Source organism: Rhizoctonia solani, chromosome 12, assembly GCF_016906535.1.
Source record: "Rhizoctonia solani chromosome 12, complete sequence".
NCBI classification, from domain to species: Eukaryota; Fungi; Basidiomycota; class Agaricomycetes; order Cantharellales; family Ceratobasidiaceae; genus Rhizoctonia; species Rhizoctonia solani.
In genome coordinates this window covers 948498-971724 of record NC_057381.1, presented here as the reverse complement: position 1 = coordinate 971724, position 23227 = coordinate 948498, and the positions used below count along the sequence as shown (strand labels likewise).

The window sequence follows — 23227 nt, the reverse complement described above, 5'->3', positions numbered from 1 at the left end:
TTTTTCAAGGTGTCTTCTCGGGTTATATATCGTTGTTGTATCTGTCAGTCGTCCATACTTGAGTTTGGGAGTCTACAGGGTAACAGCGTGTATTTAAAATTTTAACATATGTATACACATAGATAAGAGCGATAAAATACAACAATTGTGCGCCTCGAAAAACTCTAGCCTCATGGATCTTCAAAGCCAATAATTAGGGCCCAGTTATTGTTGAGTTCGAGGATTTCAGTGAATCACCCGGACGCACCTCGTAATTGAATTGAGATACACCTTTTACACATACCCTTCAAATATTTTCCAATTGTATTACTGTTGTTAATTACTACACCAGCCTTCTTAAGACTTGTAATCCTGCCTCAGCCCTGAACCACCAGATGACGTCACCTCCCGTACCTGATGGCGTCAAAACGTTATAAATTGATTCGGGCCTCCCTATAAGAACGCGATCCTCCCTCGGATAGCGTACATCGAGCCACAACCACAACCACAAGCTTGGGATCTATACTATACAACTATGTCCAACTTTACCGCTGCATCCGTGCAATCAACTACCTATACCGCCGAGTAAGCATGGTGTAACATAGTAGCTCTGATATTGTACATATATTGTCCTCATACAGGCGCGCAAAGCAAGAGACGAGCGACGTCAGCAATATCGTGAAAGAAGGGGCTACGGAATCTCAAGACGATTTTCAGTCTAAAGTTGGTCTATCACTATCACTACCTATCATCTTTTCTGATCATAACCCTATATATAGGTCGATGCAGCAGCAAACGAAGCTCGCGTCAAGAAGGAAGAAGCCGTCGCCGAAGGAAAAGCAGATGTTGAGCAGGCCAAAGCTACCACCGCATCTTACATGGAACAAGCCCGCGATCTAGTTGGTGCTGCACTTGGCAAAGCTCAAACCTATGTCTCCGCCGGCCAGGAGCGCCTTGGCGCAACAACCACCCATTCTACCGCTCATGTTCGAACTACTGGACATGAAGGCCCCCACGCAGGTGGCTTAACAAACACTCTTACCGGGGTTGCTGTATCTGCATTACAAACCACGAAGGGTGTTTTGGCGACAGCCCAAGCTCAGCTTGCTGCTACAGGTCAATCTACACAATCCACCGCTAAACCTCACTCTGAATCACCCCGCCCTACTACTCCGTCTTACAAAGATACTGCTTTAAAATCACAAAGCGATAATGCTCCTAACCCACTCGCCTCCGATCCCGTCGTTGACACGCCTGCAGCATCTGCGCCATCGATATCTTCTACCACCGCTACCGCTGGGTCAGCTTCCTCTGCTTCTACAGAGACCCCGTCAGTGTCGAGTCAGATCGCCTCCCCTGCTACTATTTCTTACCCTGCGGAGCCCAAGACGGAGTCGCACCATGTTACTACCGAAGGAGGTGCTCCACCTCCTGAGAAAGTGGATGACAAGGCTGTTAATAAACTGGCAGAAGGGTTGACTTCGACCAAGATTAGCGATGCAAGCCCAGCCACCAGCACCCACTAGTGAATTTACCTTATGTATGAACCAGGAAATAAGCTTGTAATCTGTATATACCACCAATATGCCTTCCATAATGTGTTCTTCGTTGGATGATTGAGCCGCGCGCGTGTGACACGTTTTAAATATTCAAGCAGTTATGAACAGAGTATTTATAAAAATCAAATTTCGCTCGCCCTCTTCGGCCTACACCACACTGATACATAGCAGATTTTGTTAATCATTTACTTTCCAACCATCCACCACCCATGTGCAATCGATAATAACCAATCTTGATCGAGCCCACTTGTTAGAAAGCAAATAGGGATGCCGCTATATGCGACTATATGCAGATATACTTGTGTAAGCCGTACTTGAGAGAGCCCGGATCTATACAATCCCACTACAATATCAGGCTGAGGTTATCTATATTTGTAAGTATATATGCCTGTTCGCTGGTACCAACAGCAGCAACAGCGTCTATACTTGCGAATAGTGCTCCTCGCCACCAAGATTGAACCCCTATAAATAATATTCGTGATGTAATAAGAAGGTAAAACAGCAGCTTCTTTGGCTAATTAATCTTACTACCACCCATCGGCCAACTTCTTGAGCCGCGAGTTCTCACTTTCAAGGCTATACACAACCACTAACCAAATCGCTGTCCAACGCTTTTACTTCAGATGTGGTTCGTCTAAACCTTGTATCCTCTTTGCGACTTCGTTGTCCCAACAGCTTCGGTTCCGGAGTAATTCCATCTACTGAATGCAAGGGGTTAATGCGCCAGAAAATATAAAATGTGCGGGCCCAACCTCACGTGATAAGGCAAATAGACGCCCCTACGGAGAAGTCGCCCTATATCCATGTTGGCTGCTGATCCTACTCGCAAGAAACACGCGGACTTGCCCTCTGCCACTTCAGTTCAAGACACCAAATGTTTCCTCCTCGTAATCCGGCTCTCCCTACGTACTAAGTTACTATCTAGCGGCTCACATCATGGTCTGAATGACTTATCCTAAATCTCTCGCCGCCATGGTTCGAGGGCCAAAAGTCTGCTGTGAAATACTCTGAGGGCAAAGCCATATCAATGGAACTTATCTCGTGCTTTGAGCTAAATTGTTCTTACTGGGCTTGATCTAGCTCTATTACCTATTCAAACATCATGTGGATGAACCCTCTGGTCACTCATTATGTTTCACTCTCAGCCTGCACCTCTACCACTCTGGGAACAACGGGGCCCTCAGCTACTTGTAAAAGGGAGGATCACTACTACCGGTTTTGCTTATATTGAAGTAGATGCATTGTTTTGTTTTGCTCGTTTTACTTTTGTACACCTGGGCTGGTTTGACAGGGATAACCGCCTTGCTCTATCGTTTATTTTCCCACGAGGCTTAGAGCTTGACCTCGCCACCTCAGAGTTGTCGTGCCGACAAGCCCAACGAGGCTTAGGTAACCTTTGTTAGCTACCTGTGGGAGTTAGATTAAGCCTGTAGTCAATAACCTTTGTGCTAGTGCAATTGAAGAAACAAATTTATTATGAATTAGTTCGAGTCTATAGAAATAGAAAATGAGAAATACATCCGTGAGAAACAATTCATATAAGAACATAGTCCGCAGAGGCAAGATAGACTACGAGATAACAGTCCGAAATGAGCATAGCGGTCGTGTAGACCATTGTCCAATATACTGAGCAGGAAAAAGCAAGGAGATGAAATTTCTACGAAAATGTATAATTAATCTCTTCAATTCATTGTGTCAATTAAAAGCGTTTGAACGCCAAAGAGGCAAGAGAATGTACGTTCTCGTGCGATGAAGGAGTGGGCACTTGGTAAGGACCCATAGAAATACCCTGCGAAGGACTCTCGGTATCCGGGCCGGCCATAAATGTAGCCATAGATTCAGTCGAAAGTCTCGAGGAACTGAACTCTGGATTGGGTGAATTCACATTGACATACGATCCGCCGTAACCTGTTGTAACTATGTTGGGAGGAAGCATAGCATTGGGTAGTTCTGGATCGAAATTACTATTGGTGATACGATGATTTTCGGCCCCGTTGATAGGCGGATGGTTTGACGTGAAATCCTGCCAAATGAAGGTCTGAGTAGGCAGGGAGGGCTCAGTACGATCTCCGGATGGCTGATCAAAAAGTTGACAAGATTGGCCGGGTACGACAGGCCTCATAAAAGTCGTTGAATAAGATGATGATTGGCTGATATCATAGGGCAGAATATTTTGAGGCAACCCAAGATTAGGTTGATTGTACTCAGCACCTATACGTTGATCGAGGACCCGACTATGGGTAGAAAGGGCACCGTCAGACTGTGTATGAGCAAGCCCATCGAATGACATAGCAGGAAAATGACTTGGTCCCCCCGTCATTTGAGGCCAAGTACTAGTTGGGACCAGAGGCCCACCAGCTGGGCTATAGCTGCGACCTTCGGGAAGAAACCCAATCTGTGCCCCACGAGGGCCAGCGGATATTGCATTTCTTCGTCCAAATACGGGCGACTGCAGTGGTCGAGCTGACAGCGGAGGAGATGCCGAGAAAGTTGAAGACATATCCGAGTGAGGAGTGATGGGAAGGGCCTCATCAGTTGTTGGAGACGAAGGGTTATCCTTGGTCAGCCAAGGGGCAACTTAGTCTCGGCGCATTTACAGTGCTGATGCGAGCCACTTACATCAGAAGACATCCAACTATAAGGGTTTCCACCACGCTTTCGACTTTGCTTAGTCCCCTTCGCCCTCCTATGGGGGCCAGGAACAGAAAGAAATGTGGATGAGGCCTGGGTAGTAGATGATGTACCAGTAATCGTCTCCTCCGATGCTTCAGATGTGATTAATATTTTGCAAGAGTGATAAGCCATCAAACTCACTATTTGCGGGCTCCGTTGTAGGGGAGCTCCCCCCTCTTCGTGGCCTATCAGGCATAGTGATCGACGCGCCGGGCGTGAGGCTCAAATTCTTCCTCTTGCGACGAGTCAACTTGGGTCGGTTCGCCAAAGGAAACTTGCCGCACATGGACTCCATCGTCGCCGGCGCCGACGAGCCACTGGGGACCTAAAAGTGCATAGTGGGTGAAAGAGGATGCCCTGCCCTATACTTATAGGTAAGTTCTGTCACAAAACACGGAGACACTGTTTTTACCAATTCCTAGGCGCTCCTCCGGTGATTGACTGAACAACGCAAAATACATCCCAGGAACTTGGGAAGATCTAGGTAGTTTCCGGGAGACCTCGAGACCCACTGATCCAGTTTCAGTTCTCTTCGATCTGTCAGTGTCGATCCTAGCACAAGGTTGAAATCAGAATTCTCGCGTGCGACATCATAGGGATAGCAGACGCGGTTCATTCATCCCAGACTGACGGCACAGGAACGAATCGGGCCATGTGGTGGCTGTCCTAACGATAGGTTGCCACAAAGGTCAAAGGGGTGAGATTATATAAACCGAGTGGTTATCCGATAGAATTGTCTTCCTCACCTTACAAGTATAAGATACATAGACAGAGACTGCCCCACTCAAGTTACAAGAATTTGAATCGTCTTCAACTATCCAGAGTGGGGGCAGGCCTTCGTTTTGTCATCCTTATGGGCTTGACGGCCTGTCTACCTGCGGGCCCATGGGCAAGGGGTAGCTTTCCTCCGCGTTGCTTTCGCTTTCGGTGTTTATCGGCCTTTTCATTTAGTTGCCGATGCTTGTGACATAACTCGGAAAAATGGGAAGGAAGGAATTTAATGCACGAGAAATGATACTACTATAGCATATATCCAACGTGTGGAAAATAAACCATGTAAGGGATTTGTTGAGGCTTATAGATGCTGCTCAGGGTTCTCATCAAGAAGCACTCAAGGTATTTGATAACTTTGGTAACAATAAGTATTCCATGTAAGGTATTTGACGGAAAGACAATGGAAGCATAAAATACACATAGGCACTTGACCTGAAAGAAGTCTACGGGACGATTGATTAATGATGTTTAACAGAATGCTTCCTCAATAATCTGGCCTCTCGAAAACCGATGGGAATTACGGAATTACGGAGCAACGTCCTAGATCGTGGACTGAGGTTCTTGATGCCCCGGGGGCAGCGCATACCCGTTCGGGGTTCCAATCTTGGACCCAGCGTGTCGCCGTCACCCCAGCTGGAGTTCGGAAGGCGAATTATACGCTTATTTAATTTATAGACATAACTTATTCACCATTTGGGACTTATCTGAAGGTATTGATATCGTATTTCTCAATGACAACCAAGTCGTTTACAACGCATAGATGTCTGGCTGAATCCTTGCATGTATGCTGATTGACGAAGAGCATCGTTGTCGCGCAGTTGGAATCAATTGATTATAGGAATATAGAGTAACAAAGTCAATGGCCCGTTAATCCTAATCTCCAGTTATTCCCTAGTAAATTCCCTCTTGCCAGCATGGTTCTCGAAGTGGTCCGCCGTCGGTTATTATATTCTCAGAATTTGGAAGGGTATATTTGATCGTTCAGTCGACTACTCCTCGGCAGGATTTACGGCTGCGCCTTGCAACATTCTTAATCTGTGGCTAATTTTTGATAGCATGTACTGCCTTGATCTACCCATCCTGATCGGAGTATACCATAAATTGATATCAGAGAACTTATGCCTAGATGCTATCCCTTACTTACGAGAACACGCTAATTTACGCGTGTCGATTTTGACAGAATTAATCTAAATAGTGTCCTATCTATCTCTGGCAACTATCCAAACAATGGAGCTTGATTGGATTTATGGGCCTGCCAGTCTGAGAGAAACAACCCCCACCCAACGGATGGCGCTGCGCCACAACGGATGTATGCGAGGGTTGTGGTGGTTGGTTTGGCGCTGCAATCAAAATTCACGAAAAACGTGAACTATGATCCAATCACTTTCCACCGTAAGGCGGGCTTACGGGAAGGCTAAACTTGCTCATGTTTTGAATTGGTCTTATCGGTGGTGGTGTGCACATTTTAGGGAAATGCTCATGGGAGTTGTGCTACTGGGTGTGCTAATGCTAAGTAACGATTGTGACGTGCGGGCGTTGACGATGAAACACGGTCAACCCCTTGGCTCCACGTTCGATGACCCAACGAGCAGAAGAAAACAGTAAAACAAAGGTGCGCAAGGAACCGGTCGCGTATCTAGGAACACGCTCCAGGGCTCGTGTGCAGAGTTTGAATTGGCAAATCATGGCCAGAGCTCCAAGAGAGGTGAGACTGGGAGCTCGTAACACTCCGGTGCTATGGGAAGCAAGTGGGTGAAAGGACATCGGGCCGTAGCGGCAAGGCAAGGTTAATTTTCATTTAGTCACGCAATGCGATTATAGCGAATACCGGCAGTGAGCAGATCATTATAAGCGATACTAGAACTCTAACTACCACGGTAAGTAGTATATGACCAAGGACTAAGAAGTAGCGGAATGTGATAGTGTTCGTCTGGTTTGGAAAGATGGAATGTGATCTATGGTGGGGTAAGTTGAGAGTCCAATAGTGTAGGAATTATCGTACTTCAGCGACCGGGTAAAAGGTATCACGTTTATCCTTTTCAAAGTATTGTCCCGTATTGAATATCATTTTATATATACCAGCCTTTAAGCGAGGTTGGGCTGGGAGGAGGTTTGTGCATCGGCCATCCGAATCGGTCTCCCTGGACAGTAACCTAGGGTTATTTAAATGTGTTAAAAATATAGTTCGAGCATACCCCGAAGCTAGGGTCACGAATGATGGTCCTTCCATACCCTCCAGTCTGACACCAACATTGGCGGCTGGCTTGCCAAGTGTGGAATCCAACACTATTTACGGAACGGGTTAGGGCAATAACTTGTAGCAAAGACATTATACTGACCATGACATGTTACGGGAGATTTTGTTGAGGACATCGATAAAAAGGACGACCACTGAGAATCGATTAGCGCTGATCATGAGATTAATCTCCATGCGCTAGATTAGATAAGTACTGTAGTCTGCGAATGTATATATAGCCAAATCGATGGTGAGCGTGGTCCAGGAGTCCTTGGTAGGTTAATTTAATTCTGTCACCTGCTGTAGGTGCTTATGTAGGATGTAAATAATAAGTGGCAAGCTGGGTCGCCCATAAGTGCATTATAGCTAAATGTTCGTACTTTGTAAAGCAGGTGTTAGGTCTTTTTTTTTTTTTTTTTTTTTTTTTTTTTTTTTACTATAGTTCCGTTATAGACCAACGGGAGCTGTATGCGCGAACAAGGCAAGCCGCTCATAAGAGAACACGAAACGACATCATTGCGCGACACGACCCGACAATGAGCACAAGGTAAAGCAGTGATGAAAGATAGGGATGAAAGAGAAAAAGAAAAGCACGAAACGGCAGACGTCAGCCGTAGATGAGAAGGAAAGAGCCTTTCCGGTATGTCGGGTCGGGCTATAAGGGCTATTGGGGCAAGTGGATTTATCTATAGAGGCCGATTTCAGAGCGGTATATAATTTTTGCAACCGCTCCCAGAACCTTGAATGTTTCGAAGGGGGCAGAGAGATTGGGATCGGGTGCCGCCTCGGAAAGTATCTTGTGGCTATCCTCTGCAAGTGGGCAGTGGAAAAGGAGGTTGGTTTGGCTCGTCGCGTGGGCGCTTGGCGTTGCCATTGAGGAAAGGCATCCTGGCTTTATACTCGCCGAAGCATCTGTGGCCCAAGGTGTGTCGGATCACATTCTCGAGAGCAGTCCGGAGAAGCGTCGGACCGGTCTGAAAGCCTGGGTGCAAAATAATAATACATGAATTGGATTCGAAACATACAAAGCAAGGCGAAGTACATATAAGATGGTCACACACAATAAGAGGGCTATTACAACGGAGTTAGAAAAAGCAATGAAGGGCAAATGTTTCAACAAAACGAATACGGAATGCGTGAAATAAGAGCACATAATATGAAGTACGGCTTACGAGCGTGTTTTGGAAGTAGAGTTCAAGTTAGCAAGGAGACTGATCTCCAGTCATACTATAGTGGTTTTCATGGTGTTGATCCAGAGAAATGTTGTGTATACTGGCCAGATGCAGACAGTAGTGTCGATTCAGCAGACAACAGAAGTAGCTAATCCAGGGAGAGGCGTCAGCCAGAATGAAAGTACGATGTAATTTGGGCGGGTAGTCGAGACGAAGGGGTGGAAGGTAGCTTCTCTAATGCTTGGGTGTGCCGGCTTCGGGGTTTGCACGCGAACCAACGCCCATACGACCTGCCATTGCAGTTAGTCGCTCTTCCATGTCTTGCGGTATTCTCGGCGCTGGCTGGTTAGGACACAATAAAGAGCCCAACGTTGTGTTTCCTAACGAAGGATTACTCGATGGGGGTAATACAATGGAAGCTCGCTTCGAGCCTGGAATAGTGCCAGAAGTCACAACTGAGGGAGGACTGGCACGGGGAGGTGGTCGAGGGCGAGGTGCGCACCCGGTGCGACGAGGAAGAGGCTTTGTTATGGGACGAGGGGATGACGCAGAATGGCCTGATGGCGTAGAAGATCGCTGCGAAGATTGGGTTGAAATAGAGTTTTGTGGAGAGAGCCCGCTGGAAGGCACTGGAATAGGCATAAGCACAGTAGTGCTAGGAATCTCCTGAGATAAAGATTGAAGGGTTGTAGTCGATGAAGGGAGCGTAGCATTCACTTGAATAGTTAGACCGTGTGCGCTGGATGTGACCGAATGCGGGGGTGTGGAGATCGGTGGAGATTGAGTCGACGGAAGGTTGGCATGTCCAAAGTTGAAAGTAAACGAAGGCTGCACTGGTATCGTTCGTATAACATTTGAATCATTGTGGCGCGTGGGGAGACCCTTGGTAATACGCAAGGTGGCCTTGGCCTTAGTGGAATCATCTGCGTTATAGTTGACTGGCCCTGTTGCCGTTCCCGAAACCTCTCGCAATGAATTGTTCGAGGCTGCAGTAGAGTTGATGGTAGTAATTGAAGTAGATAATGAAGGGGCATGTATGCTGGGCAGCAAATCGGCTCCTTCGTTGAAATCATCTGACAAGTCTGTATCGCCGGAATCGGAGTCCGAGTTGATAGTAGAATTATCGAAATTCACTTTCATCGGGCTAGTAGGAAACGACCCATAGGTACCAGCTTTGATAGGGAGCGCTGATGTGAGGCGCCATGAGCGGATATCGAAGGTAGCATCAGGTCTGGGGACTGCGATTCTTTGTTCAAGGTCGCCCTCATCGTCTGAGACCTCGGACGATGCACAGGAGTTAACGGAACCGGTGTGGGAGAGAGATGTGCGTTGGGCGTGTTCCTTGAGTTCTCCTCTTCGTCGATTCTGGAACTAGAACCAATTCAATTTGTATATTGAAAACTGGCCTGATAATCACTTACCCAAATGGTGATTTGTCTGTATGTCATGCCAGTCATATTGACCAAATAGGTTTTCTCAGGTTTGGTAAGAACCTTGCCTCGTTCGTGCAGGGCTTCAAATATAGGCAAATATTTCTGAATGATCACATATGTTAAATTTCATTAATTGAACTAAATCTGTGCGAGTACATACTGTTTCTAATGGAGGTATGTCTTCTTCGGGCCGAATGGGTGCATTGTCGTCATCATCGGCCAACCCCTCAGTCTCTTCGTCTTCTTCGCCGTTATCGCTTTCATCCAGGACTATATATATTGTAATGAATTAAATAATGTTCTAGTGGATTATTAATGACATACCTGATTCAGAGTCGGAAATATAATCTGAGTCAGAAGGAGAGTGCTCTTGGAGACTAAATTCAGATATTTCACTACACAAAGCCTCAATTCGAGAATTGACCGACTGTCGAAGAAATGCATCGAGGGCGGCGTGGACAAGGGAGGGGATCCTTGTAGGGTCTGACGATGTACTGAGTCGACTGAGCTGTTGAAGTAAGCGTTGCTGGGTTTGCGCAATGAAAGTACCATCATCGCTCAAATCTTTGGTCAGGAGCGCTTGAAGTTCGTTGTTCAGGTGTGGAGGTAGGTTGAAAGATGACAAGCACGTATTGAGATCCGGTAATGGTATAGATATTGGCGTATGGGCAAAGTGGCAATCAAACAGTGGATGATCCCTGGAGGCAGTAGCGAGTTGGTCAGGTGTGAAAGTAGCATGTTTCTGGATGGTCTGAAAGACAGAATGAAATAAGGACTTGTCCATGACTTCGTAACCTCAAACCAGCAGATGGTTGTGGGAGGGGTTGTGAGTGAGGGTGGAAGTCTGCAGGTTCGAAGTCTGCAACCGAAGTCGAACAATGCAATTTCAACCGGATGCAAGCATGTCACACATGCACAAACACATGTATACTCGAGTCTAAGCTCATGCAAATGGAGACTCAGTTGTCACTCAGTCTCTCACGGTCTTTTACCATGTCTGAGGCCACGTCTCCGGACCTCTTGCCACAGCAGTTACCTTGTGATAATATACCGCCTCAGCGTTTGTCGGCGGAAAATGCTTGTGTGGGCATGTTTGGGCATGTGAGGGACTGTTACAATAGAGATTCGGCCCATCGTTCTTTTGTTCTCTTGTCCGAGGGTGTCAACCTCCAACTTCCAGTCTCATCAACCACACCTCGACACCACCCTCCAACCGCCATGAGCTGTGTCGGAGACAGCGACCTGATTCAGCAAATCCAAACTCTCGAGGTTCAGTTTCTGAAGGCCATTGCTGCGGGAGCTGATGCATGCGCTGTTTTTTCTACTCACCTTGAGTCGATTCTTCTTCAAGCCCAGCAATCTATTCTCGACGGGCGTGCGTCCGCAGCTCTAATCCAAATACTCGCAAACGCTACCCGTCCCCTCAGCACGATATGCTCGACATTCATGCGATTCGAGCACGAGGGTACAGAGGCATCATCAAGGCAAGCCAACACAATCCAAGAGATATTCACAAAGGCTGTCCGGCGCCGCCACAAGCGTTCGGCCCGGTCTCATAAGTCGAAAGCCGGGAAATCCGGGAAAGTACGGCAGTCGGGCAAAAAGTCGAAGCGCGGTCCCAAGTCCCCTGCCGGCAACCCGAAGCGCCGGGTGTACACCGAAGCCAACAGGCCGACACCAGTCGGCGAAAAGCCAGGGCCGTCGAACGAAAACGGCAAGAAGCTCCGGGTTGTTACCGCTCCTCCTACTGACTCCATGAAGTTTGGTAAGATCACTTTGAAGGCCTGTTACATACCCCAAGCTAACTTTGACATCTCATCCACATCTGCAGGCGCTTGCCGAGACTTCTTTCTATCCCACCTTGGTGACCCGTACCCAACAACCGTACAGAAACATCAGATCTTGAAGCAGTCCTCTCCCGACTTCACCCTTCGCTCTCTCAACCTCTGGTTCGTCAACATCCGCCGCCGGTCCAAATGGATGGACATATACAAGCACCGTGCCGGATCCAAGCGTGAGATCATGCGGGACCTCGTTGCCCGTGTCGAGGCCCAGGTCGCCGGCCGACCTCCGCCGAACCCACTTCCGAGCGGGGCTGCGCCACCGGGCTGCAAGGTAGACCAGTCGATCGTGGAGGAGGTGATGGCGATGCGGGCGGTGGTGGACATGGTGTCGCGGGAGGTGTACGGTGAAGGGTGGGACCAGATTCTGCAGATCAAGCCGTGGACGGAAGAGGAGGTGCGAGCGCATGAAGAACGGAAGAAGGCGCAGAGACGAGAAGCACGCGCGAATAAGATGGACGGAGAAAAGAGAAAACAAGAACGCGAGGCGCGCAAAGAAGAGCGAAAGCGTGATCGGGAAGAACGAAAGCGAATTGAGCAGAACGCAGTTCAAGGCATTCACGCTGCGCGTGAACTACACGAAAAATTGCTGGCACTGAACAAGCGCAAACGAGACGATGACGACGACGGCTCGCAGGATAGCCCCAAACGTCGTAAGGATCAGGAGGGAGAGAGTGAAAACGAGTAGGTGGACCCTTATATATGCGTATCATGGATGCTGATTCAGACTATAGTGCTTCTCAAATGGCTAAGATTCGAGTTCCTAAGGTAGACGAAAACGGAAATCCTTTGTCCAAGAAAGAACGCAAAGCTCTTAAGAAGGCTATGCTCGCTGCCCAAGCCAACCCTCTGAAGCGAAAGTCGCCCGGATTTGGCGAAGATACTAATTATCCTGGCGGATCGGGCGAGACGAGTGCTTTCCCCGATGGTTTGTCACCCAGTAAGCGTCGTCGCCGTGATGCAGCCACCTTTGAAGGGTTCCCCGGTGCTGGAGAAAACACTGATGGTGCTGCAATGACCGACTTGTCCCAACTATTTTCCATCCAATGGGCGTCGCCTACGACTTCTACCACACAATTGCCGCCCAGCGAAAATAGTCCTACTCCCGTACCGGCTCCCGCACAGGATTCTGAATTTGGCGAGTTTGCGCCCCCATCCGGGTCCCAGGATGTGCCGATGCCAGCTGCATCAACGAGTCTCGGACTTCCTATTGAAGTCCCGGGCGAGCAACCTCGTAGATATTCCCAGCAACTAGCCGAATATGCGCTTCAAAGTGGTATGTTTGGTGGCGACAACTTCGAATTATTTACCGAAGATACCTTCCCGGCGATGTCCGTCGATCTGAATCAAGAGACTAACATGACGCCGTTCCTGCATACTAGCGTCGCGAACCATCAACCCGGTTCGTCCATGAACCAGACTCCGCTTCAGACCGAGCCTCATACCCCTATTCCAAACTTGGCTACTCCGATCGAACCCCAAGTTTACAACAATTTTGCTGCCCCCCAACATCCTCCACTTTCGCCATACTCATCCGCTAGCACTGTTACACCGACTGGGGATGGCGACTCTGATATGTCCTGGCTAAACGCTGCGCTCGCACAACTTCCGAGCGAACATGACGCGCAACATCATCAATTCAATGTGCCTGGTTCTCAAGATAGCTCTGGTTTCAATGCAGATTACGCCGGGAATCAAGGCGCATATAGTCATCCCATATACGCCGTGCCCACAGAATCGAGAGCTCCCGTTTCTCATCAACGAACTTCGATGGGGTACGTCACACCCCAGCCACATCCGTCCCAGCCGCAGAATGATATGCGTCCTCAGCACGCTCGTACTCCTTCGATCCCCCCGACACAGCCCCGGCGATCATTCCCTCACCCTCAAAGTCATTCTCCAGCTCCCAACTTCCCCCACCCTCAACCCCACCAGTCGCAATCGCAATCGCAGCCACAGTCACAGCCACAATCGCAGCCCCGACGTCCGGGAGGTCTCTGGCAAACTCCCTATTCTCAACCAGTGCAATCTCAACCTCCGCCTCAACCGCAACCGCAATCTCAGCAATACCATCATCCATCAACACCGTCTTTCCCTTCGCCTTCTCCACCGCCTTCTCGTTCTTTCCCTGCCCAAGCGCACCATCACTACGACCCGAGCCATGAGCGGCGCAACGCATACATCCACCATTCCACTTCACCTTCTTCGCAAGAATATCACCACACACCCGTATTCCCTCAATCTCAACCCCAACCAGTTCAGTACGCACCCGCGCCAAACCACGCGCCCACAGCGGCCCCAGTACCAGACGCTGCTTCGATCCTCAGGCAACACGAACTCGAGTTTACGCGCACCCAAGAGGAAATGAGAGAACGCTTCAAGCGTGAACAAGAGGAGCATTTCAAACAGTTTTTGCTTGCGCAAGAAAAGCTGAAAAAGCAGCTGTTGCCCGAGGGCGGTCGGTCGTGATTTAATTAAATCTCTGAATATCTTAGCGTTTTTTTTTGTAGCTTTAGTTTGTGTGGTTTTGTATGCTTTGAATATTTGTTTATGCTGTACATGTGCACATCTTTGGTTTTCTTGGTCGATCTAATTTGTCGGGTTTCGCTTCGTCCATGCTCTTTCTACATACTTTTCGTACATGAATTCGCGAATATAACTCAATTTGTCTGTATCAATTCGAGGATCTACACAATGAGTGGTGCTAAAACTCGGCCCGGCTGAACGGCTTCGCGAGCCATGCTGAGCGACTCTACTAACGACAAGTCCGAATCCGCCTCGGCCAATTTTCCCTCACATGATTCAGTTGAACACATATAAATTGTTGGGAATAGACCGTGGTGACAGTGCAACAGCACTGCACAGGATCTCAAATATGGTACACACATAGTAAGTCCTTTTCCGTGAAAGCTCAGTACAAGTCCGATATCCAAAAAAAAAAACACCCCAGGAAGAAACGTAAAGAAAGACATGGTGAATCATCTCCGAAATCTGCAAACTCATAAGAAATCATATAGCCGCCTCTTCGGTCCTTCAGTCCTTTCACTCGTCATCCATCGTACTATATGATTCGAATCAGTACAATTCATTTTTACGGGCTATTGAAACGCACCTTGTAGCAAAGCCCATTGGACAAAGTGTCCATCAAACTCTTGACAGATCGGTCCTCTGCCAGACCCAAGAATTTCATCGTATCGTCGAGGCTAGCGGTGTTGACGGTTGTATTCTGGACAGTATTTCCTCCGTAATCCGAGAGCCGGGTCTTGTTACGACCTTGCCAAAGGGTCCACATGCGATCGACTTGGGCGTGGTGAACAAAAAACTAGCCAGGGATATCAGCAAGTGCATGGTACACGCACGAAAAGACAACATACGAGAGGCTCATTGGGTGAGAACTGGCGCCTCAAGTCTCCTCCGACAGCGCGGTGGATGTTATCATGAGGAATGCCTATGAACCAAGGTTATTTCGAATCACGTTTTTTTTGTCATGGGGGGAGAGGGAGCTTACGCTCAGTGTCATTCCAGAAGCGGATGTAGTCTGGGTAATCCATGATCTTCTTCACTACCGAACTTGTCCAATTGCCCGGCATATCGCTGGTCAAATTGAAGCTACGCCTCAAGCAATGAGGTTCGGGGAAGTTGACCTATAAATATTGGGTTCAGCTGACGATCCGGGAGTTGCAAAATTATACATACACGCATCCCAGCATATGGCCCCTTCTTGACGCAGCTTGCCGTCGAGTTGTCGCCCTCGGGATAGCCGGTTCCTCCGAAACCCGTCTTGGGATTGAATATCGGCGAGTTTTTGAAGTCGCTCACGCTACCAGCGTCGCGGGTCCAGTCCCAGTAAGGGATTCCGTCAGAATACCCACAGTCGCTCAAGTCCTTGGGGGGACATTAGAATGTGACTTTGACAGAGTTAAGAGCAATAGATTTACCCTTTCCCGGATAAGGAGATAATAGCGATGCCAAGGGAAGAACGCAGCCACCTTGTGAACTAGACAAAAAAAGTTAATTACGCTCGATCGCTCGCAACTTGGCTTACGTACTGGTTTGATTGATGGTATAGTGGACGTAGGTGTAGTCGTCGTACAAGTTCTTAGCGACTCCGCCGGTCTCGACGATGCTAGGCTTGCTCTGAAGGCACTTGACCGCCTTGTGGAACGCATCTCGCTTTGACTGCGGGAGAGTGGACCACTCCCGGCGAATCTTGGGATAGGTGCATTTGGTCGACTTGGTGGGTGCTGAAATGACAGCTGGGAGGACGAACAGAAGAGCAGTCCAGAGGAACACGGTGTGTTGGGCGACTGCGAACATGTCTATAGTGAAGAGGAGTCGCTGCTCAGAGGATATTGGGAGAAACTGAGAGACTGATGCTGAACTCGACGAGAGAGACGGATTCATTTATTCTAGTGCCAAGCGGTAAATCATACAGCTCGATGGTTCGCCAATCAGCCCGAGCGCCCAAGGGACAATTAACCTCATGCTTACTTCGTGTGGGTCCAGTTCGGCGACATTGGATAGAGCAAATAGAGTCTCGGGCCGTGCAAGTCGCGGTTAGGTGCAGCAATTACCATATCACCTACCCGAAAGTAGCGTGGATCTAGTCACACGCACGATCACTAGGCATATTCTATTGGGTCGGGGATGTAGGCCATCAAAGGTCCGTGCAATGAGGTAGTCGAACTGAATAGCCACTAGTTGGGACTCCATCTCCTCCAAGCGCCGATTTGAGCTTGGCAGGGCCAACTAGCGTTACCCAGTGTAACATCAGCTGGGGCTGGTAAATCGTGGTGTATCGCCATTGCGCATGACCTTTTGCAAAGTCGAATGAATAGTATAATGTAAAGCGATAGCTTGGCTCAGGCACTAATTAGAGGGACGAATCGGGAGCAACACCTATTAAGGCATAGAGGGACATAAGTCACATTATGAATGTATGCGCAAGAGGCCCAGGCGGGGTCCGTGATGGGACTTTCTGCATTCGCGGATAAAAGTGTGTATCAATTTAACTATTAGGAAAACCATTTTCGTTTTTCCCAAAAGACAAACCGTACATCGTACATCTCATCTTGTCTATAGACTTCCTTCACATTCTTTTATGGGTTGAACATCATCCAGGAGGTTGTGCCATGCAATATACGTTCTCAAAGCCCGTAAATGATGGATGAGGTAGATTAAATTATAAGTACATAGCATTGCCCGCCGGGCCCAGTCGTTCGGCAAAACTATACATGTCAAATACAGATGATCGTAGCAGTCCGTTCTCAAGTCCTTTACAAATCCGGTTCAAGCAGCCCAAGAAGAAAAAGTACATGGTAAAAAAAGGTTCATGCTAAAACGATTCAATCGCGCATAGAGTGGCTCAGTTGTCATCATCGTCATCATCATACTTCCAACCGTCGGCAAAGTCGTCATACTGAGGTTATATATTAGCTGGACATTTCATAGTCTGTTGGGAAATATGCTCACAGTATAACACAACTCGTTCGATAGGGTGTCCATCAAGCTACCAACCCCAACCGCCGGGGCGAATCCTAAAGTGAGCATTTGGTCGTTAAGACTAGCAGTATTAACAGTTGCATTCTGGACCGTGTTCCCTGCGTAATCATGGAGGCGAGTCTCGTTCCGACCTTGCCAGATTGTCCAGAGTCGGTCGATCTGAGCGTGGTGGAGGAAGAACTATTAAAACAACACCTTAGTTAGTCTCGGACTTTGTGCCATCAATATTTGTCTCGTACCAGAGGCTCGTTGGGAGAGTACTGGCGCCTCAAATCGCCACCAACAGCGCGATGGAAGTTGTCGTGAGGATGGACTAACAAAAAGTTAAAATGTATCCGGATGAAATGGACCAGGACTATACATACGCTCGGTGTTGTTCCAAAATTCAAGATAGTTGTCGTACCGCATAATTTTATCGACCGTCGACTTGGTCCAGTTGGAAACGACCGGCTCGCTGATATTATACCGCCGTGTCAAGCAATGAGGCTCCGGAAAGTTGACCTGAAACACTCGGTGAATATACGTAGGAAGACCAGGTCAGAGATGGAGGACTCACATGAAACCCAGCGTATGGGCCTTCCTCTACACACAAGCCATCGGCCCAGTCGGTTTTACCCGTTCCGTCTCCTCCAAAGCCTTTCTTACTATCAAAAAGTTCAGAGTTCCTGAACTTTTCGGGTGTAGCGTCCCGTGTCCAGTCCCAGTATGGCATTGGGTCTTCATAACCACATTCCGCCATCGCTTTCTCGCGCAGAATAAGAAAATAGCGATGCCTGTGGTCGTGATTAGACTTGTTACAGTTTAGATAGATATTGTAACCTACCAAGGGAAGAATGATGCCACATGATGGACTGAAAAAGGTCAGTGGCTGACAAAGAAAGTAAGAGCCTAAAGCACCCACTAGTCCTGTTGATAGTATAATGAACATAAGAAAAGTCATCAAATATGTTCTTGCTTCCCTCGAAATCGAAGACAGAAGGCTGGTCTTGAAGGCACTTGACAGCCTTGTGAAACTGGTCCTTCTGACCTTGGCTGAGAGTACGCCATTCCCTGCGAACCACAGGATTCTTACACCCATAGGTAGTGGGGGCCTTGGTAGCGTTACCTGCTACAGGTGCCGAAAGTATGGCAGGGAGGATGGAGAGGAGCGTAACCCAAAAGGCCAACATTGTGCGAAGGGGGACCGTGGAGGGGCGTGATTGTCGTAAGAGGATTGGGAAGGTGCCAAGTCGAATGTCCTCTTGGCTCGCGGGATGGCACTATTTATTATCTCCCAGGGTCATGCTTCATGCCATTTATGATATTGAGAATCACGCCAAGTTTTTGGTGGCCGAGCAGCCGAAGCTTAAGGATCTTGCGGTGATGCGAGGGGAGCTTCGCTACCGTATTCAGCCGTGATTACAATCCGAGTATATCAAGTTACCTCCCCGTTTGCGGTGCCGTTCATCCTGATAAATGCACTTCCACAGTTCCATTCGTTATTTTTAGCTAGAAGCGCGGTGATCATATTCAATACAAAACTTATAGATCCGGGGACTGGGTGGTTAGCTAGTCGTCTTGTGGGTTTCCGAGTATATCGAATACTGAGCGCTTGGATTGAATAGTTCCTGGCGGTAAACGAGCCGTAAGCTTGAATCTTGCCCAGCCCTTCATATCGATGCAGTACACTCGATGCAAATGTGTTAATCGAACACAGCCCCATTACCCGTGCCGATGTGTAGACAGAGCGCTAAAAGTGGCGGAGTTGGTCACTCTTGGAATTTAAACTGAGGCCATTACGCGATAGCAGAGTGGAATTTTAACCTAAGTCATCGACGGTATAGTATGAAGCTTGAATTTCCCATATAAGTACTTATACGATGCGATATTATTACGATATTCTAACACCCATGAGTCACTTGACGTATTTTGGCCGACATGTGCTATGAAATAGGAAGTCACGAGAAGCGTTGCATCATTGATCAATGATCGAAAATCGGCGTCACAGGTTTATGATGTCATTCTCCGTGGCCGAGTTCGGTGTGTTCACTAAATTCGCCCTGCCCAGCTCTGCCCAGACCAGGCGCCCACGGTATCGGAAGTATCTCGATAACGAGATTACCACGAAGCAACGAACTCGTCCGCAAACAGAATGACCCGCTTGTCGATCGATGCGAACAATTGACGCTGCAAACGGCACGTTTGTACAGACCATTTCACGGAATCATTTCTGGGGTGAGGTCTGATATACTTGTACGGAACTTTGGACTCACACTCCAGGGGTATCATGACCTTGTATTCCGATGAGTGATCACATATGGCAATTTCGGCTCCATCCATCCATAACTCAATACGCGAGCCTGGCTTGGCCGCCGGCTACTCTCACCCTGCCAACTTTACGGACTCTCCCGGGATCTCCTGGTCGGCTGACTGCAATGTGCAAACTCATGTAACGCTCATTGAATAAGACATAGTCGAACTCGAATCTGGTAGGATTCTTCAATTGATCCTACTTGAAGGCGTCGCGTAAGCTTCTATCATGATCCCCTAGCATCGTGCAAACAACGAAAGTAGTTATGCTTCTTGAGTTATACGCGGTTGGGGGAACTGTGTACTCGTGATTTTTGGAGGTGCTACATAACACGAAATCTTCTACAAGAAATCGCTGGGGTTTTGTGGGCGCTCGGGCACACCCAGTGCATATGGTTCCCTGTGCCCTTGCGTAGCTTTCGCAAGGTCTTAGTCAGCTAGCGTTTATGCCATTTCGGGGTATCGACACGACATTTATCCATCCAAATTAAGTAAATTAAATTACGTGATGATCAAGCCCCGTGTGCTCCTATGCACTCGCGAACCCCAGCCGCTTTCGTCGAGCCGACCGAACCACCAAACGATGGCATATAAGACTCATAAACCTACCAAATTGCCCATCGATTTTGTGACGAACATACGCATGTTTTATCACTGCTCGGGCGCAAAGACACATATAGAGGTAGAAAGCATGTATAGAAGATATAATTACGATAGCCGTTTGAATTTTCCATCAGCCTGTGTGAAAGACTATGAGTTATTAATTCCCTCTGTAGCTTAGAGTTTTGCCTGTCGAGACGTACGAATCCATTCCAGCCGGCATGGTTTACGAAGATCCAGGTTCGATACTCCATCGGGCAAGTTGTTAATGTAAAACTATATAGACAGACGAAAACAGCATGTTTAGAAGTATTGGCCTCCAGCGAGATGAGCTCTCACAATCGGTAAACGACACTCGAGAAGTTAGGAATTGCAATACCAACACTTACCACAGCCGAGGCCCAAGGCTACTCCCGGCTATTTTACAGAACCGAGTCGACAACGGCCCAATCAGATATTTTTTAATTTCATAACATTGGTATTGGCGTTCAGTGTGCAAGTGGCCCGAGTCCACACTGTCGCTTATCAATGATCAGGGCCAATTGATTAAGCAGGGTTATGTGGCTACGGAGAGTTCGCGTTACCTCATGGAAAGCCTCGTTCTTAAGGCATTCAAATATCTGTGCCAATAGTCGGTCTATTCAGAGGTTTACATACCACGAAACTACAAGTCGGCTCGCTCATCTTACTTTGGGTAATTTTGGTTGGCTCAACCCTTCGGCCTATTTCGCAATAACTCCCCCCTATTTTTCAAGCTTATACCTGTTCCGATCTTCATAACTACTGCCGGCTGTGTACGAACACAAATAATCACTACATTTATGACACACCTGATCTAACCCCCCCCCCACAGACACGCACATACACATGACCTATTCTTTGCAACTTCTTAGTTAATTGGATGTACAAATTAACGGTAAAAGCCTTTAGTATTGGCCATGGGTCTTCTCTGCAATTAGCACCAGTCGAGTACATGCGGGCACCCACATAGCCGAATAAACGAGCGAAGCATTCTGTTGTTGAAAACATTTCTTCATAAAAATAGGGACGAGGCCCTCCCTCGAGCTCCAGGGATGACCGAATGTGAGCGGACTTTTTAATTTATGTTAACTGAGCGATTGCAACCAATATACAATATTTATTGATTTTGTATGTTTCAAAGATTTGCGTGCCACATTACCCCAGAAATGCACCATCAATTGAAAGTTAATCTGTTGAAACTAAAGGAGCTGCTTTCAGCCATTCGGGTTCAAATCCCTATTGGTCAATGCAACAGAAGCTCCAAATCGTTCACTCGTACAATGACTTCCCTGGATCATGATGAGCGCACTTGGTTTTCAATCTCTAACGCCATAAACTTCGATTAAAGCCGATTCAGGGAACTTAATTTCGGATATTGGAGTGGGAACACCGATCAATGACCCTCTGTTGAAGGGTGTGCACAGGAGGAGAGGCACTATTTAGTCTAGAAAGAACATTTCCGAATGCCATTCTAGCACTTTAACATTAAAGAACGGACCCAGCCAATCACAAGTGCGCCTGCGTAATTTAAATAGTGGAGGCCAGCGTACCTACGTAGTGATTTATACTCCCTTCCCGACGTATGGTATCGCGTCACACATGCATGTGCTCTGGTCCAAGATATGCGTGTAATCTAGAGCATAATTGATCTAATCTTTGACACGATAACATGGTGTTTTTGAATGAATAAGTGGCAACGGCCAATTTGTCAAAATCATGTAACGCTCATTGAATAAGACATAGTTGAATTCGAATCTGGTATGATTCTCACATTGACTCCACCCAAGCTCGAGAACGTCGTGCGGATTTCTATGAGGGGCCACCCTATGATCTTCTCTCATCTCATATGTATCTGTGGGTACCACATGAAATGTGCCTTTCAAGTTACACTCATTCAACTCAAATATGCATTCACGTTCTGTTCGAGGCGTGACGTGACGTGGACCATATGATCAACCGGGCTGCTGAATCACGACAAATGAACAGTTGCTTTTATGGCTAAGATGTGCGTGTGTTTTGTCGTAGGAATGAGCTCGAAAATAAGTAGAGGATACATCTGGAAGACAGATTTACGACAAGTGGCCGACTGATTTATCAACTTATCGAATATTACCGCATGAGCTGTTAATTTCCTCCACAGTTTGGGTTTTCGTTTTCAAAGCGTACGAAATCGCTCCGGCTAGGAATTTTTGTGAGGGTCTACAGGTTCAACATTCCACTGAATAGATAATTACAATAAAGTCATATAGACAGGCGGAAACAATATGTTCAGAAACTTGGCTTCCCTAACCGTAAACCTTGAGTAAAGTTACTTCCCAAAACCCTTGCCGTCATCCAGCAAGCTAGTAAAATATTAATACCGATACCTAATATAACGTGACTCAGTCTAATACCAACCCAGATCACGTTGTAGAACCGAGTTGAAAACGGACTGAACCTCTCGAGATCTTCAATTTCGTAACCTTGGGACAGGCGTTCATTATTGTCTTGAGTAGCCGACGACCACGTTGTCGCTTGTGGCCGAAGTTTTCTGGCCACGGAGAGTTCACATTGCCTCATGGAAAGTCCAACTCATAGGATATTCAAATGCCTATATCAACAACCTGCCTGCCTGGAGATTTGTACACCATAGGACAGCAAGTGAACTCGTACAAATTTAAATGTCCCATGACTGTTGCCGAAGCAGACGAGTAGAAGTTCTGACTGCACAAATATGATTGGTTTGGGTGCATAACGTCATCGTCACAAACCCCCCATTTGTCAGCACAGTGGCAGCCAGCAATGGCAATCTGTTTCCTATCGGCTCACCCTAGTCCCAAGATTGCTATGACCCGGGCATCGGATTTATATACCACGTTGCTTTGAAAGCGCATGGAGAGACTCACAGTACCAGTTGATATGCTGATATGAATAATTGGGCTTATTTCGACCGTTTCAAGTCAAATTTATCCGGCCAATGAAGGAGAAGCTCCAGCCCTTCATACGCAGAATGACTTCACCGAGTCATGATGGATTTACTTGATTTTCAGTCTTTAACGCCATACATTTAAACTAAAGCCGATAGAACGAAATTAACTTCGGTTATTGCAACGGGAACACCGATCACGGTGACCCTCGATTGAAATGTGCACATAGAAAGTTTTACCTG

General features: G+C 47.5%; 6 protein-coding genes across 6 annotated transcripts; 2 read left to right on the top strand and 4 right to left on the bottom strand.

Annotated features, from left to right (window-relative positions):
- Positions 1-514: 514 nt before the first annotated feature.
- RhiXN_11538 (uncharacterized protein) lies at positions 515-1505 on the top strand (the record flags this gene model as incomplete). The annotated part of the gene is made up of 3 exons (XM_043331353.1): positions 515-564; positions 621-702; positions 759-1505. 3 exons carry the CDS (start codon positions 515-517, stop codon positions 1503-1505), a joined length of 879 nt encoding a protein of 292 aa, XP_043184863.1.
- A 1732-nt stretch (positions 1506-3237) lies between these two features.
- On the bottom strand, positions 3238-4506 carry RhiXN_11537 (uncharacterized protein; the record flags this gene model as incomplete). Its single annotated transcript, XM_043331352.1, has 3 exons — positions 3238-4095; positions 4158-4303; positions 4353-4506. 3 exons carry the CDS (start codon positions 4504-4506, stop codon positions 3238-3240), a joined length of 1158 nt encoding a protein of 385 aa, XP_043184862.1.
- A 4121-nt stretch (positions 4507-8627) lies between these two features.
- On the bottom strand, positions 8628-10610 carry RhiXN_11536 (homeobox domain protein; the record flags this gene model as incomplete). The annotated part of the gene is made up of 4 exons (XM_043331351.1): positions 8628-9764; positions 9815-9928; positions 9987-10096; positions 10151-10610. The coding sequence occupies 4 exons, from the start codon at positions 10608-10610 to the stop codon at positions 8628-8630; spliced, it is 1821 nt and encodes a 606-aa protein (XP_043184861.1).
- A 434-nt stretch (positions 10611-11044) lies between these two features.
- Positions 11045-14136, top strand: RhiXN_11535 (homeobox KN domain protein; the record flags this gene model as incomplete). Its single annotated transcript, XM_043331350.1, has 3 exons — positions 11045-11591; positions 11658-12351; positions 12402-14136. The coding sequence occupies 3 exons, from the start codon at positions 11045-11047 to the stop codon at positions 14134-14136; spliced, it is 2976 nt and encodes a 991-aa protein (XP_043184860.1).
- A 580-nt stretch (positions 14137-14716) lies between these two features.
- RhiXN_11534 (tyrosinase) lies at positions 14717-15984 on the bottom strand (the record flags this gene model as incomplete). The annotated part of the gene is made up of 7 exons (XM_043331349.1): positions 14717-14728; positions 14780-14989; positions 15042-15115; positions 15176-15311; positions 15364-15552; positions 15606-15664; positions 15717-15984. The coding sequence occupies 7 exons, from the start codon at positions 15982-15984 to the stop codon at positions 14717-14719; spliced, it is 948 nt and encodes a 315-aa protein (XP_043184859.1).
- Positions 15985-17032: 1048 nt separating this feature from the next.
- RhiXN_11533 (tyrosinase) lies at positions 17033-18338 on the bottom strand (the record flags this gene model as incomplete). The annotated part of the gene is made up of 7 exons (XM_043331348.1): positions 17033-17086; positions 17140-17349; positions 17409-17482; positions 17535-17670; positions 17726-17942; positions 17993-18020; positions 18071-18338. The coding sequence occupies 7 exons, from the start codon at positions 18336-18338 to the stop codon at positions 17033-17035; spliced, it is 987 nt and encodes a 328-aa protein (XP_043184858.1).
- Positions 18339-23227: the final 4889 nt, after the last annotated feature.